This window comes from Hyla sarda, chromosome 6 (genome assembly GCF_029499605.1).
Source record: "Hyla sarda isolate aHylSar1 chromosome 6, aHylSar1.hap1, whole genome shotgun sequence".
Taxonomy (NCBI): Eukaryota; Metazoa; Chordata; class Amphibia; order Anura; family Hylidae; genus Hyla; species Hyla sarda.
In genome coordinates this window covers 185,485,163-185,500,721 of record NC_079194.1, presented here as the reverse complement: position 1 = coordinate 185,500,721, position 15,559 = coordinate 185,485,163, and the positions used below count along the sequence as shown (strand labels likewise).

At 38.6% G+C, this 15,559-nt stretch overlaps 1 protein-coding gene across 6 annotated transcripts in view; it reads right to left on the bottom strand.

The window, feature by feature from the left end:
* The window catches only part of PIEZO1 (piezo type mechanosensitive ion channel component 1), a 279,916-nt gene that overhangs the window by 39,644 nt on the left and 224,713 nt on the right, over positions 1-15,559 (bottom strand). For all 6 annotated transcript variants that reach the window (XM_056526058.1, XM_056526060.1, XM_056526061.1 and 3 more), the window contains 11 exons: positions 15,244-15,404; positions 13,706-13,882; positions 11,127-11,252; positions 9,465-9,665; positions 8,786-8,990; positions 8,598-8,702; positions 7,901-8,054; positions 7,153-7,396; positions 2,552-2,648; positions 1,602-1,770; positions 1,393-1,482 (listed from right to left, as the gene is read on the bottom strand). In XM_056526058.1, coding sequence (XP_056382033.1) covers positions 1,393-1,482; positions 1,602-1,770; positions 2,552-2,648; positions 7,153-7,396; positions 7,901-8,054; positions 8,598-8,702; positions 8,786-8,990; positions 9,465-9,665; positions 11,127-11,252; positions 13,706-13,882; positions 15,244-15,404 — 1,729 coding nt within the window. The remainder of the gene's footprint in view (positions 1-1,392; positions 1,483-1,601; positions 1,771-2,551; positions 2,649-7,152; positions 7,397-7,900; positions 8,055-8,597; positions 8,703-8,785; positions 8,991-9,464; positions 9,666-11,126; positions 11,253-13,705; positions 13,883-15,243; positions 15,405-15,559) is intronic.

Here is a 15,559-nt window from a genome sequence, read left to right as displayed (position 1 = left end):
TGTTTAGGCCTTCAGGCTACGTTCATTTGTTTTTTTGAGGGTTTTTTGCTGAAAAGTAGTCCCTAAAAATTTTACGGCCATAAATATTTTACAAATCTAAAATTAAAATGTGTGATAAGGGACGGTTACACACTGAAAGCAACCACAGTTTGCCTTCTACCCTTTAGGCACTCAGCACTGAGATCCCAAATAATCAAATCTTTTGACATGTCTGCGTGACCTGTGAAAGGTTTTTGGAAATGACAGTAAATGCCTTCAAAATGCATCAACAAGGATAGATTTGAACTTTTTTAGTTCTGTTTTAATTTTGTTGGAATTAGAATTGTCCCAATATCAGAATTTGGACTTTAAAGAAGATGTCCAGTGAAAGAAATGATCCCCTATCCGCAAGGCCTCTGGCTCTGCTTCCGAAAATCAGGTTTTGCATCCAGAACTGACACTGGTCAAAACACACCCCCCTCCATTAATTTCGATGGGAAAGGCAGAGACAGGCAAAGGTGTGTATCTACCTCTTCCATACATATAAATGGAGGGGGCATGTATTAACCAGCATCAGTGCTGAGTGCGACAGTCATGTCATATGCTGTGGAGGTTATTTTCAGTGGCTAGGACAGGGAGACAAGTCAAGGTTGTGGGAAAACTGAATGGAGCACAATACAGAGATATTAATAATGAAAACCTGATCGTGAGTGCAACAATTTTACAAGACAATGATGCCAAGCAAACAGCCAAGACAGGAGTGGCTTAGGGAGAACTCTGTAGACAACTGTAGACCTGAAAATGGCTGTGCATCAACAATCCTCATTCAAACTGACAGGGCTTGAGAGGATCTGCAGAGAAGCCTGGCAGAATATCCCTCTAATCCGGATGTGCAAACCTTGTGAAGAGTGAGAACACTGGAGACTGTAATTGCTACTAAAAGGGAGATCCGAAAATTGCACTGTGTAGAATTGGAAGCCCCCAAAAGTTACAAAATTGAGTTTTTTTTAAATAAATTGTGCCCCACAAATATTTTTTTTCTGGTTTCGCTGTTGATTTTGTGACAAAATGATTGATGTATTTACAAAGTCAAATTTGTGGCGCAAAAAACAAGCCCTGATATGGGTCTGTAGGTGGAAAATTGAAAGCGCTATAATTTTTAGAAGGTGAGGAGGAAAAAACGAAAGTGCAAAATTGAAAAATGGCCCGGTCCTTAAGAGGTTATTTTATTTTTTTAAACAACATAAAATATGAAAAAAGTTTTTGAAAAATTTCTGAATGAACTGTAAATCTCTTCTCTTATCCAAATGCTGAATATAGCCTTATACATGACCGTGATAAAGGATAAAAAAGCACCATCTTTTTCTCACTGGATTGTCAATATTGATGCCTGATATTATAGGTACTACTTACTGTTTTTTGAGCTGACTAAGTGATCGTCTCTCTGTATCGTGGCGGAAATCCATGTTTTTCCTAATACTTGCCATGAAGAGTTCAAATCCTCTGCAGACAACATTTTTTTTTTTTTTAAGTTAAAAAACACAAACAAAACAACAAAAGATGACGAGAAGAATGCATGTTTTATATCACTACTATTTCATATAATGGGGAGGATATCAGACCTGAAGGCTTGCAGGGAGGAAGCTTTAAGGTCAGAAACCACATGCAAGAAGTAGGAGCTGAGGAAGACTCTTCTCTGCAGAAGGAGAAAGAAAAAGCAAATGCTATCCCAGATGATACCAGCTTCTTCTACAGGCAGCGGACAGTCATGACCTTTGTCTATTTCCTTAGCTAGAGAAAAGAATAAAATCAAGTTATTGGCAAGCCATACATAAACGGTCTGTACATATAAAGTAAATGTTAAAATTTCCCTGTCAGAGGCGTGTCAAAAGTTTCAATAGGATGGGATCTCAGTGGCAAAATCCCCACCAATAATATGAACGAACAAGGAGGCGTGCATAGTAGTGTACTTCACTCCCCAGGACCGTTCTGTGCAGCAGATCAAAGATCACTGCAAGTCGGGGAGTGAAGTGTGCTTTTCACACTCTTCCGCACCCCATTCTAATTATCAGTAATCATCTCAGCATTGAAACCCCCTTTATATAAAAATTTTTGACATGCCAAAAGTTATGTGAAATGACAGGGACACTTTAATATTTGGTACTCTGAATTATACTAATATAAATAGTCTACAATACTTCCTAGCTGATTTTTTCTGATGGATTCATTGGAACATACATAGTTTAAATAGATCCATTAATTAAGACATGTTAGGCTGGGGAACATAAGTCATTATGATTGTCTTGGATGGCTTAAATAAATGGTTATGGATTTCTTTCAGGAATTAATGATCTTTCCAATGTAAGACCTTACAAATATATTACACTCTATTGTTAGATTTGCTTTTTAAAAGCCTTTAACAATGACACCAAGTAAAACATTATCTGTCAACAGGAGAAAGGTATTGGTTAACGATTCAACTTCATGAGCCACTTTGGCAAGTATATTAGATGGGGGATTAAAGCTAAGCTTTAAGCTTAACAGGCATTTGATCTGGTTCGGCAGTACTCACGATTGTAGTAGCCCTTCACAGTGCACACCAGGCTGAATAGCTGTATAACCCAGCAAAAGTTGTTCTGCATTTGTTGAACAAACACGCAAGATAAGAGCTGAAAATGAAGAATAAAAAATGGTGAGGCACTAAAATAAGCCAAGATTCAGAATTAGACTGTATTAGTAAATTTATTCCAATATGTCTCCTCTGTGGAAGGTGGAGCTGGACAGTCTAAAAATACACCAGATTTATCACAGTGGCTCAGGCTTATGATACATTTGGTCCATCTGTAGACTTCTTAGTCTAAGTTTATCAGAAACAGCACAGTGTTGTTTAGTAAAAACTTGTATATTTAAATAAAAGCAAATAAAATACATGTGGTTAACAGGTGGGACGGAGCCATTCTGGGCCTTAATGCTGAGGATTGGTCTGATATACTTTTCTTACATACTTTGTCTCTGGCCATTAATAATAAACTCATTCAATTACGGTATGTATGATTCATCAGTTATCTTACTCCTTTATGTTTACATAAAATAAGCCACTTTCTGAATACTGAATGCCACAGATGTCTTGTTGTGGGTTTTGATTTTTGGAACATGATATAGAGCTGTTCTTTAAAGAATATGTCCAGTGGGGCAGAGACGGGCCCAGCGGTCAGACCCCCTATGATCAGACATTTATCCACTATCCTGTGGATAGGGGATACATTTCTAAGCACTGGAAATCTTCTTTAATTTCTTTCTATTGGGCAGACATATTAATATTTCTCTCTGGGGTTCACTTGGTCCCTCTCCAAAAGATATACATGTCTGGCCTTGATCAGGAAGTTTGGACACATTATAATGACATTTTCCTCAGGGAATTACTATTATTGGGGTGTAAGGCCATAGCACTTCGGTTAAGGGATCCAAAGCCACCTACTGTTAGTAAATAGAAGTCCTTGGTTAAGTCTACTATCCTGTTTGAGTATTTTGTTTATAAATACTGGAAATGCGATAAAAAATGTGATAGACTATGTACCTGTTTCTCAGTGACGGTTTTTATCTCTTGGGGATTAATGTTCTCTTATATATTGCCTATGTCCATTTGAATTGTGCTGCAAATCCAAATTCTTCTATTATGTCATACTACCAGATTTTATTTTGTACAGGTCACTTTTACTTTGTATGGTGCTTTTACCATTTGCTTCTATGTTTGGTGTACTTGTGTATCTTATTGTATACCTGGTTAAATAAAATGAGTTTCAAATACATAAATATGACCAAATTGCATGTTTCAGAGGCCTGTCCAGATTGAGGAAAGGGAACAGTCTTCAAAAATGTGTATTTGGATCATGTTTATGTATTTTATTTGCTTTTATTTAAGGGTGCATACCGTTCAAACAAATACTAAACACTACTTCTTCAACTCCAAAGTGTGCTGATAAAGAGTCTATGAAATTGCAAGAAGTCCTATAGACTTACATTGCAAGTCTATGGCTACACCCTAGCAAAGCAGCCACCTATCCTCCAGTACGCCAATGTGTAGGTGATTTCTCTCATACTTTAGGTGAGCATTCACCTATTTGGGATTCAGAGAACGCATCATTCTACCCCATGAATTACACAAGGTGCCACCCTCTTGTCTATTGTTTTTTTCTTCCCATCATTTAGCCTAAGTTAAGACCAAGTATTAGCTGGCTTAATTTGGCAAACAATTTTACTATAAAGTATAGCAAATTTTAGGTGCACAACATCACACCACAATTTGTGCCTTTGCGTCATGGATACATCAGAAAGCTGTCAAAATGACATGTCAATGTACCTGTGCTTGGACAAGCAAGAGCCCCATTCATTTCAATTGCTGAGTGTAGTCAGCTAGTGACTATGTTTGGGTCAATTCCCCAACGTAACAGAGCTTTGTCTCTGAAAAATGCTGCAAGCCACATTTCTCAGTCCAAGCCAAAACTTGTATACGCTTGGGAAATTACCTGAACGTAGTCACTAGCTGACTATACTGGGGCCATTGAAATGAATGGGGCCCATGCCTGTCTGAGCATGGATACGTCGGCATGACAATTTTCCAACGTATTTGTGCCTCAGAGGTACAAATTGTGTTGTAAACAAGGCCTTAAGCCCATTTTAGCTAAGACACACCCCTTCATAACAACTCACTTCCCCCTTGCTGAAGAGCACTTTACTATTTTTTGTGCACTGTACATAAATGTGCTGCAGTTACTGTGCACAACTTTTCTGGCACAGCTAGAGCCAAAATTCTGGCAAAGCAGCCATCGTAAATCTGGGCCATTACATATGTTCACATTACAGTCCCAACATTTTTTTTCCATTTATTTATTTGTTGCTGACCATATTTAACCCCTTAACGACGCAGGACGTATATTTAAGTCCTGCGCTGGCCCCCCGCGTCATATCGGGTCGGTCCCGGCTACCATCAACGGCCGGGACCTGCGGCTAATAGAGGACATCACCGATTGCGGTGATGCCCTGTATTAACCCTTCAGACGCGGCGATCAAAGCTGACCGCCGCGTCTGAAATGAAAACGAAAGTATCCCGGCAGCTCAGTCGGGCTGTTGGGGACCGCTGCGATAAAATCGCGGTATCCCGAACAGCTTACAGGACACCGGGAGAGTCTCTACCTGCCTCCTCGGTGTCCGATCGGCGTATGCCTGCTCTGTGCCTGAGATCCAGGCAGGAGCAGTTAAGAGGCGATAACACTGATCAATGGCATGTTAATACATGCCAGTGATCAGTGTAAAAGATCAGTGTGTGCAGTGTTATAGCCCCCTATGGGGGCTATAACACTGCAAAAAAAAAGGGGGAAAAAAAGTGTTAATGTGATTTAACCCTTCACTAATAAAAGTTTGAATCGCCCCCCTTTTCCCGTAAAAAAAAACCAAATACTGTAAATAAAAATAAACATATGTGGTATCGCCAAGTGTGTAAATGTCCGAACTATAAAAATATATCATTAATTAAACCGCACGGTCAATGGCGTACACGTAAAAAAAATTCCAAAGTCCAAAATAGCGTATTTTTGGTCACTTTTTATACCATTAAAAAATGAATAAAAAGCGATCAAAAAGTCTGATCAAAACAAAAATGGTACCGATAAAAACTTCAGATCACGGCGCAAAAGATGAGCGCTCAAACCACCCCATACGTGGAAAAATTTTAAAGTTATAGGGGTCAGAATAGGACATTTTTAAACGTATAAATTTTCCTGCATGTAATTATCATATTTTCCGGAAGTACGACAAAATGAAACCTATATAATTAGGGTATCATTTTAACCGTATGGACCTACAGAATAAAGATAAGGTGTAATTTTTACCAAAAAATGCACTGTGTAGAAACGGAAGCCCCCAAAAGTTGCAAAATGGCGTTTTTTTCCTTCAATTTTGTTGACAATTTTTTTTTTCCCGTTTCGCCGTAGATTTTTGGCTAAAATGACTGATGTAATTACAAAGTAGAATTGGTGGCACAAAATATAAGCCATAATAAGAATTTTTAGGTGGAAAATTGAAAGGGTTATGATTTTTAAAAGGTAAGGAGGAAAAAACGAAAATGCAAAAACTGAAAAACGCTGAGTCCTTAAGGGGTTAAAGATATGTTAGGTAATATGTTTTCCTGTTAAAGTAATACACATACAATATTTTCTGTACATCATAATTAATATGCAGCCACAATGGATTTCATTAACATATTCTGACAAGTCTTTTAATGTCGCTTATTTAAGAGACGTTAGCACAACTTATCTGGCCACAACAATGACCTGTGTGTAAAGTGGACTTAAATAAAAAATAGTTTTTATTTTTAGAAATGTTTTGATTCATGAACAAGCACAATGACATATGGCAGCTCCCTTAGTTTTTGGGTCAGTGGGAGTTTTTCATGCTGAAGTAAAGAAGAGGGATAACACACACCTAAAATCTAATTTATATCATATCATACCTAATTTATATCTTAATAGGTTCTGTAATATTTAGTTATAGATAGGTTGATTTAAATCTAATCAAGAGAGGCGGTATAAAATGTATGGTAATAACTGACTCTATAGAGTGAATAATAGGAAGAATACATGTGTAATAAAACTATCTATCGTAGTTTATTTATACTGTGTTTAATCTTGATGAGAACACATTTAAAACAAACCAAACCACAGGGCCCTTGCAGTCTACAACAAATTAGAGAAACAATATATATGTTCAAATGATTTCATCCTGTCACAAATGAAACTAAATATCATCACTAAATAGTAAATATTGTGTTTGTGACATTGACGCTAAAATAGAACAGCATAAAAGTAGTATATAGTCTCCGGTATTGTAAAGAGAATGCAAAAAATGCACACAAATTACAATAAGATGGCAGTCTATTACATAAGATATTATATAACAAACCTCCATCTTACTTTATTAACAGAGATTGGATTTTGTTTTCATTTTTTGTCAAAATTGCACACTGGCTACTAGACACATTGGATTTTTGAGTCATTTTCAGTCAATTTCTTTAGTTGTGAGCTGCACCATTTTGTTAGTATATAGATAGGATGTTGTTGATCAAACAAAACTACAAAAACAATACAAGTAGTTTTCTGGGTAAAGCTTAACTCTTACCGACAAAAGGTTTTTGGACAGTATGACTGTAATGTTATAGATGATCAAACAGTCCCATAACACCAGTCTGGCTTTCACAGGCTTTTGCAGGAGAGCCGTGCCAGAAAGAAGAAGGTAAAAGCAGGACATCAAGTAACCAAGTCCAAACACACTGATTCTAGTAGCTCCTGTGATGAACACAATTGCCAGGACAAACCAGAACAGGTAACGGAAAACCACTACCTTCAGCATGTCCAGATAAGACCTGTAATTACAAATATAATCATTTTAGCTATAGTATTAAGGTATATATAACAGACTATTTTGCTTTACCGTACTATACTTGTACTCGTTAAAGGCTTGTATTTCTTTCGTTTTAATTTTGCAAGAAAAAGCTGAAAATGTATTCATTGTTGAATTTTCAGGATGAAGTGGTTTGTCAGTCACTTGGTCAGTTGAAGTTTGCAAAATTTACAGCAACATTCAGGTTAAGGCAGGTACCATGTTACTATTACCATACGCTGAACACATTATTTAGTTCTTCAGGAATACTTGAAGTAAAGATCCAAACCACAACATACAATGGAGCTTCCTAAAAGGAATATTCTGTGTGGGGCCTGATGGTCTGCAGCATAACACAGGCATTCTCTTTATGTTGAACTTTGCATCTGTGTCATGCACCACCTTTCAGGGCTTGCATTGTACGTAATACAATATACCTGTTCTGCTCAGAGTGTTCCTTTAATGGATGACAGGAGAGTGAACTCACCGACAGTTAATAAAGTTTGGGACCAAATTGGGTCTGTCACCGGGAAATTCTATTTGTTCTGTGTTTTCTCCAGCAACAGTGTACCACCCCTCTTTCTTTTCATTAACAAATACTTTCCATTGTTGGGACACACACAGCAGCAGGAGAAAGTCACCTGGAATCAAAGAACAGGAAGGGTCAACAATTTAATCTAATAACTGATAAAAAAGATGGGGAAGATTTTGACCTGAATAGGAAGGTGAAGGTACAACAAAAACTGGCAGAACTTCAAGTAACTGTATGGAGCTGCCTGATCTACAAGTGTTTAATTTACTTGGTTCACTTACATTGAATGTTCAAAGCTTTCTTTGAAGTCAAGTGATTCTTGGTCTACAATAGTAAGTCCTGGTGATTTGCTAAATACATATAGGCTACACATGTGCAATAACTAATTCACCTAGGAGAGCAGACCGCTGCCTGGTACAAGCAGGGTGCTTACTAAAGGAGCCTTAAGCTCAAGAATTGTCAGTGCAGGGCCACATAAATAATCGCTTGTTTACTCAGCGAGAGATGTGCAGCCTGATTGTTTGTCATCTGACTACTGGGTCCTATACACGGGACAATAAACAGCCCATACAGCCAATAATCTCACTGTGTAAAAGGCCCTTTACACTTACCATCAACACTCACGTTCATAGAATTAAATAGTATAACTTACTGAATAAGTTGGTGGCATTGGGAGGAGTGTAGAAGTCTGGAAGAAACATCCATTTTATCAAAGCAGAGTTTACAGGAACAAACTTGTCCCATCTCCAGGGATATTCTGTCAATAAAGAGTTTAAGGACATTTGAACTATTTTAGTTGGAGATCAATGGTTGTGATGAAGCATATGGCAGAGCTCTTACCTATACAAAGCACAGGTGGCATACCCAGACAGAGCAGGTACTGCCAGAGCAGGAAGAAGATAAGAAACACGCAGTACTTTGGCCACACTTTAGCGATCTTCCCTCTCTGACGTTGGGTCAAGATTACAATCAGCCAACAACCATGGAAGATAACCATGAAGTTCATTCGCTGGCCAATAACATTCACAGTTAGAAGGAAGCAGATCTGAAATTGCCAAAAAGATACAATAGGTAAAACACATATTAGTAAAGTTAGCCAGCTTCCACAGGATAGGCCAAACATTTAATATGTATGGGGGAAGTCCTGACACTTCCAACAGGTGTTGACAGAAAGAAGGATCAGACAAGATGGATTTCAACATGGCTGATTCTTTTGGGGTGGGTGTTTTGGGGGGGGGGGGGGGTGTTGGTGATGGGATCTCTGGTAGGAATAGCTGACAAATAGGCTACCTTGGGGGAATAGTCACAGTAATGCATTAGGATGCTCTTTTGATTCGTTGTTTTAATAGATGTCTCATAGTGGCATCTTCTACTTACACTGTAGGTGCAACAATTGTTATTTAAGCAATGCATATTGTAAATGAAAAATGTAATGTAAATGAAAGCAGGGAAGTCCTTTTGGTCCTTCAACTATGGGGATAATTGTTTAAACTTTAAGTGCTTTCACATAAAGCCTTACCTCCAGGCCAAACTTATAGAAGAAATAGTTGATAAAATATTTGATGCAGTTGAGTAGACTCTGATCAAGATGTTCTCGCCACACATCTGGAAACACCGTCTGGTTGCGTGGTACCTCTAGTTGGTAGCGTTTACGGTAAAAGGTTTGGTGGCGGTACACAATAGCTTCAAATGTCAGCAAGACAAGAATCAGCAAATGATTCTGTGGATACAGGAATATAAATGATCTAGGTAACTGCATTATCCAAAATATGTACCAGAAATTTGAGCATGACAACCAGTTCTTAACTATATGTCATTAGAATACTCCTGACAATAAGCTGATCACAAGATGTCCTGGTTCTACCCAGCCTGGTGGACTCCCACAGCAAGGGTTCACTTTCCCTGTGGCAGTGCTCCAAGAAAACTGAAGCATTACACAGATCCCACTGAAATCATTGTGTAAAGCACAGATGTGCTGGGCCTCAAGAGGTTGCTCTTCATTATGGGTAATAGATGAGAATTCTGGATAGGAGATATCTGAACTAAATCTTATTTATTTAAAAAAATGAATTTAAAGACGAGACAACCCCCTTAATTTAAGTGTTCATATCAGAACAGAAAAAAAGTAGGATGTTAAAGACTGGAGGAAAGAATTTTATAACAAAGTTTCAATCAGGTGTGTTCACATATCCAGGTTTTTAATTGCAATTATGGAATACCAAGACTGTGTTCACACATTGCAGTTTTATTGCAGTACTGCTTGTTTTTACCATGATCACACAGTACCACAATGCAACTTGTGAAGGCAGCAAAAGCCCAGAACAGATCATAAATGGAGATCACAAAAATAAAAAAAAGACATCCATTTCTGGCATGTTGTATCCAATTATTAAAAAGCAGAACATGTCAACAAACCCTTAGAAAATATACAGTTCAGCTATACCATTAAAGCTTCTGACTGGTGAATGTATTAATATAGAATATCTCGCTATGCTGGCACCTGTCAAGGGACAGGATATATTAGACAGCAACTGAACAGTCAGTGTTTAAAGTTGATGTGCTGGAAGTAGGGAAAATAGGCAAGCATAAGCATCCGAGTGCCTTTGAAAAGGGCCAAAATGTGATGGCTAAATGTGTGAGAGCATCTCCAAAACAACAGGTCTTATGGGTTTTCTCAGTATGCAGTGGTTAGTACCTACTTGTATACGGAGGGACAACTGGTGAATTGTCACCATCTAATCTAATGCCATAGAAAAGCCTGAATTGCTGAAAATTTTAATGGTGGCTATGATAGAACACATACTATATCACAGTTTCCTCTGTATGGGGCTGCATGAATGTAGACCAGTGAAAGTGCCCATTATGAACCTTATCCTGCACCAAAAAATACCTACAATGGGAATATGAGCATGAGAACTGTACACAGAGCGATGGAAGAAGGTAGTCTGGACAATAACATTTATTTACAAAGCCACATGGACAGCTTAATGCATGTGAATCATTTACCTAGGGAGGGAGTGAAGCCGGCTGAGACACTGTAATGTTGGATCTATATAATCTTAGGTAGGTGGGTTTAACTTTATGGCTAATCTGAGTATAATTATGTGTGTATGTATTTAAAACGAAATATTAAGTGCTATAAATTTCATTTTAAGAAAGATTTTTAGTATAGAATATGTACCTGGATGTACCCCAAATTAGGATGACCTTTGCGAATTCCAAACCAATTAGCGGGATCAACTGGTCCACGGTACAATGTTGAGTTCTGGATTTCTTCCTCCAGGAGACTGGTGCCATTAGGAAGCGGCTAAAAATATCAATACAAAATTAGCATAGTCAAAGAGCCTTCCATAAAATAAGAAGGATTATACTAATCGTCAGTTCAACAACACATGCATACAGAGGGATAGAACTTTCTAGATTTCACTTTATTCAATCAAATACCGATAAATGCCACTGATATTCAAAGCTTCTAACATCTTAGTACTTTTGAGCAAGAAACACTACATACATCATCAGGAGTGCACATATTTTTGTACAGCTGAGATTGCATATTACATAGATGGTATAGACGGACTGTTTCCTCTTTTCATTATTCATTTATTGATGAACAGATTTCCTAGGTAAAATGAATGGTGACATGGCACTGTCTGGCTTTTAGGGCAACACAAACAGCCTGTTTATTTATTTATGTCACTATAAGCCTGTAAGGCAGAATCTGGCTAATATGTGGGTACTACCTTTTTGGATATCTTAACAGTGAAACTTTAGGCATAACTTTGTTAGATGGCATACAGTCCAATGATTGTTTACAGTGAACTAAATGATGTTATTTACCTAACCTGGCATAAGCCTAATTTCCCTCTTTCCTGCAGAAGAGGCTTCTGTGATCTCACAGCTGCATATCCCGCTGTTAGTTTTGAGGCAGGCCTTAACATAGCTAAAGGTGCAGCCACAGTGACATAGCTTTTTACCACAAGTACAGTGGGGGGGGGGAAAGTATTTAGTCGGCCACCAATTGTGCAAGTTCTCCCACTTAAAAAGATAAGAGGCCTGTAATTTTCATTATAGGAATACCTCAACTATGAGAGACATAATGAGAAAATAAAAACCATAAAATCACATTGTCTGATTTTTAAAGAATTTATTGGCAAATTATGGTGGAAAATAAGTATTTGGTCAATAACAAAAGTTCATCTCAATACTTTGTTATATACCCTGTGTTGGTAATGACAGAGGTCAAACGTTTTCTGTAAGTCTTCACAAGGTTTCCACACACTGTTGCTGGTATTTTGGCCTATTCCTCCATGCAGATCTCCTGTAGAGCAGTGATGTTTTGGGGCTGTCGCTGGGCAATATGGACTTTCAACTCCCTCCAAAGATTGTCTATGGGGTTGAGATCTGGAGACTCCAGGACCTTGAAATGCTTCTTGCGAAGACACTCATTCGTTGCCTGGGCGGTGTGCTTGAAATCATTGTCATGCTGAAAGACCCAGCCATGTTTCATCTTCAATGCCCTTGATGATGGAATGAAGTTTTCACTCAAAATCGAACGATACATGGCCCCATTCATTCTTTCCTTTACATGGATCAGTCGTCCTGGTCGCTTAGCAGAAAAACAGCCCCACAGCATGATGTTTCCACCCCCATGCTTCACAGTAGGTATGGTGTTCTTTGGATGCAACTCAGCATTCTTTCTCCTCCAAACACAACGAGTTGAGTTTTTACTAAAAAGTTCTACTTTGGTTTCATCTGACCATTTGACATGCTCTCAATCCTCTTCTGGATCACCCATATGCTCTCTAGCAAACTTCAGATGGGCCCAGAAATGTACTGGCTTAAGCAGAGGGACACATCTGGCACTTCATGATTTGAGTCCCTGGCGGAGTAGAGTGTTACTCATGGTAGCCTTTGTTACTTTGGTCCCCGCTCTCTGCAGGTCATTCACTAGGTCCCACCGTGTGGTCCTGGGATTTTTGCTCACCATTCTTGTGATCATTTTGACACCATGGGTTGAGATCTTGCGTGGAGTCCCAGGTTGAGGGAAATTGTCAGTGGTCTTGTATGTCTTCAATTTCTAATAATTGCTCCCACAGTTGATTTCTTCACACCAAGCTCCTTGCCTATTGCAGATTCAGTCTTCCCAGTCTGGTGCAGGTCTACAATTTTGCTTCTGGTGTCCTTCGACAGCTCCTTGGTCTTGGCCATAGTGGAGTTTGGAGTGTGACTGTTTGAGGTTGTGGACAGGTGTATTTTATACTGATAACAAGTTCAGACAGTGCCATTAATACAGGTAAACAAGTGGAGGACAGAGGAGACTCTTAAAGAAGTTACAGGTCTGTGAGAGCCAGAAATCTTGCTTGTTTGTAGGTGACCAAATACGGTACTTATTTTCCACCATAATTTGCAAATAAATTCTTTAAAAATCAAACAATGTGATTTTATGGATTTTTTCTTCTCATTATGTCTACAGGCCTCTCTCATCTTTTTAAGTCCAAGAACTTGCACAATTGGTGGCTGACTAAATACTTTTTCCCCTACTGTAGTTGTAGTCTTCATATTGATAGTTAATGTCCATGCAACATATTTACCAGCAAAATTGTAAACACAACAATCAAACCTGTACATATGTGTGCTTTTCGGCGGCTATGCACATCTCTACTCTATACTCCTGATGGCAGATGCAGTTGTCAGAATTAAAGGAGATATCCTTTTGTAAGTAAAATGTAATACAATGCTGCTCTACCACCATGGACTCACCTGTGTGCAGTTCACAGAGTAATCCTCAGGATTTACTATGGTGAGTTGATAAAGCATCTTGCAGACAATAATTATGGATGTCCATATGGTGCAGAGGCAGGAAGCCATGTGGTGGAAGCGAGAGAATGGAACTGCGAATGCCCACAGAATCACAAAGAGAAAATTCATCACAGATACCTAAGGACACAACAAATGTAAAAGCAGGTTTAATAGTTATATTGTCAAAAATTACTTGCAATATATTATATACTATGCATACTTAACACCTTGGTGACGAGGGTTTTCCCGTTTTTGCACTTTCGTTTTTCCCTCCTTACCTTTTAAAGATCATAATCCTTTCAATTTTGCACCTAAAAATCGATATGATGGCTTATTTTTTGCGTCACTAATTCTACTTTGTAATGACATCAGTCATTTTAACCAAAAATCTTCTGCGAATTGGAAAAAAAAAATCATTGTGCGAAAAAATAGAAGAAAAATTGGGGGCTTCCGTTTCTACGCAGTACATTTTTTGGTAAAAATTACACCTTATCTTTATTCTGTAGGTCCATACAATTAAAATGATACCCTACTTATATAGGTTTGATTTTGTTGCACTTCTGGAAAAAAACATAACTACATGCAGGAAAATGTATACGTTTAAAGTTTTCATCTTCTGACCCCTATACATTTTTTTATTTCTGCGTACGATGTGGTATCTGGGCTAATTTTTTGCACCTTGATCTGAAGTTTTTAGCGGTACCATTTATGCATTGATGGGACTTTTTGATCACTTTTTATAAATTTTTTCATGATATAAAAAGTGACCAAAAATATGCTATTTTGGACTTTAGAATTTTTTTGCGCGTACGCCATTGACCCTGCGGTTTAATTAACGATATATTTTTATAAATCGGACATTTCTGCACGCAGCGATACCAAATGTTTATTTTTATTTAAACAGTTTTTTTTTTTTTTAAATGGGAAAAGGGGGGTAATTGAAACTTTCATTAGGGAAGGGGATAATGATCTTTATTCACTTTTTTTTGCAATGTTATAGCTCCCATAGGGGGCTATAACACTGCACACACTGATCTTTTACATTCTCATGGGAAACCATTGATCGATGGTTCTGCCGCTTGACTGCTCATGCCTGGATCTCAGGCACTGAGCAGTCATTTGGCGATCAGACAGCGAGGAGGAAGGTAGGGACCCTCCTGCTGTCGCGATTTCATCGTGGCGATCCTGAACAGCCCCCTGAGCTAACCGGCAATGAATTACTTTCACTTTAGACGTGGCGTTCAACTTTGAACGTCGCATTTAAAGGGTTAATAACGTGCGGCACCGTGATCGGTGCAGCACGCTATTAGCCACGGGTCCCGGCAGTTGTAAGAGGCCAGGCCCGACCCGCTATGATGCGTGGCCCCGCATTATAGAAAGGGAGTGGGTGGAGGGCGTATAGGTATGCCCTCCGTCCCCAACAGGTAAAAAAAAAAAAAGTAAGGGAAAAGTAAAACAGTGACACAGTGACAACATGCATGAATTACGGTTCCGCTCACCTCATGCAGGGCCACCCAAATACTGTAGAGAGCCACAAGCTTCATTACATGGAGCTCAAGTAGCCGCCATAGGAAAACTTGCACCTGGTGTAGAAGCTCTGAGAACTTGTAGTATAGAACTGTGAGACGCTGAGCAACCAAATCCCACTTGCTGAGGGTAACTAGCATATAAAAAAAAAAAATTATACAAATATAAACAGCAGTCCAGTCAAACAACAGTGGTTATGTCAAACACTCTAACTCTGGTCCAGGGGATTCTTGACTTTCATAGAAGATCCAGCCTAGTCTGTCTGTAACTAGACATTTGTCTATTTGT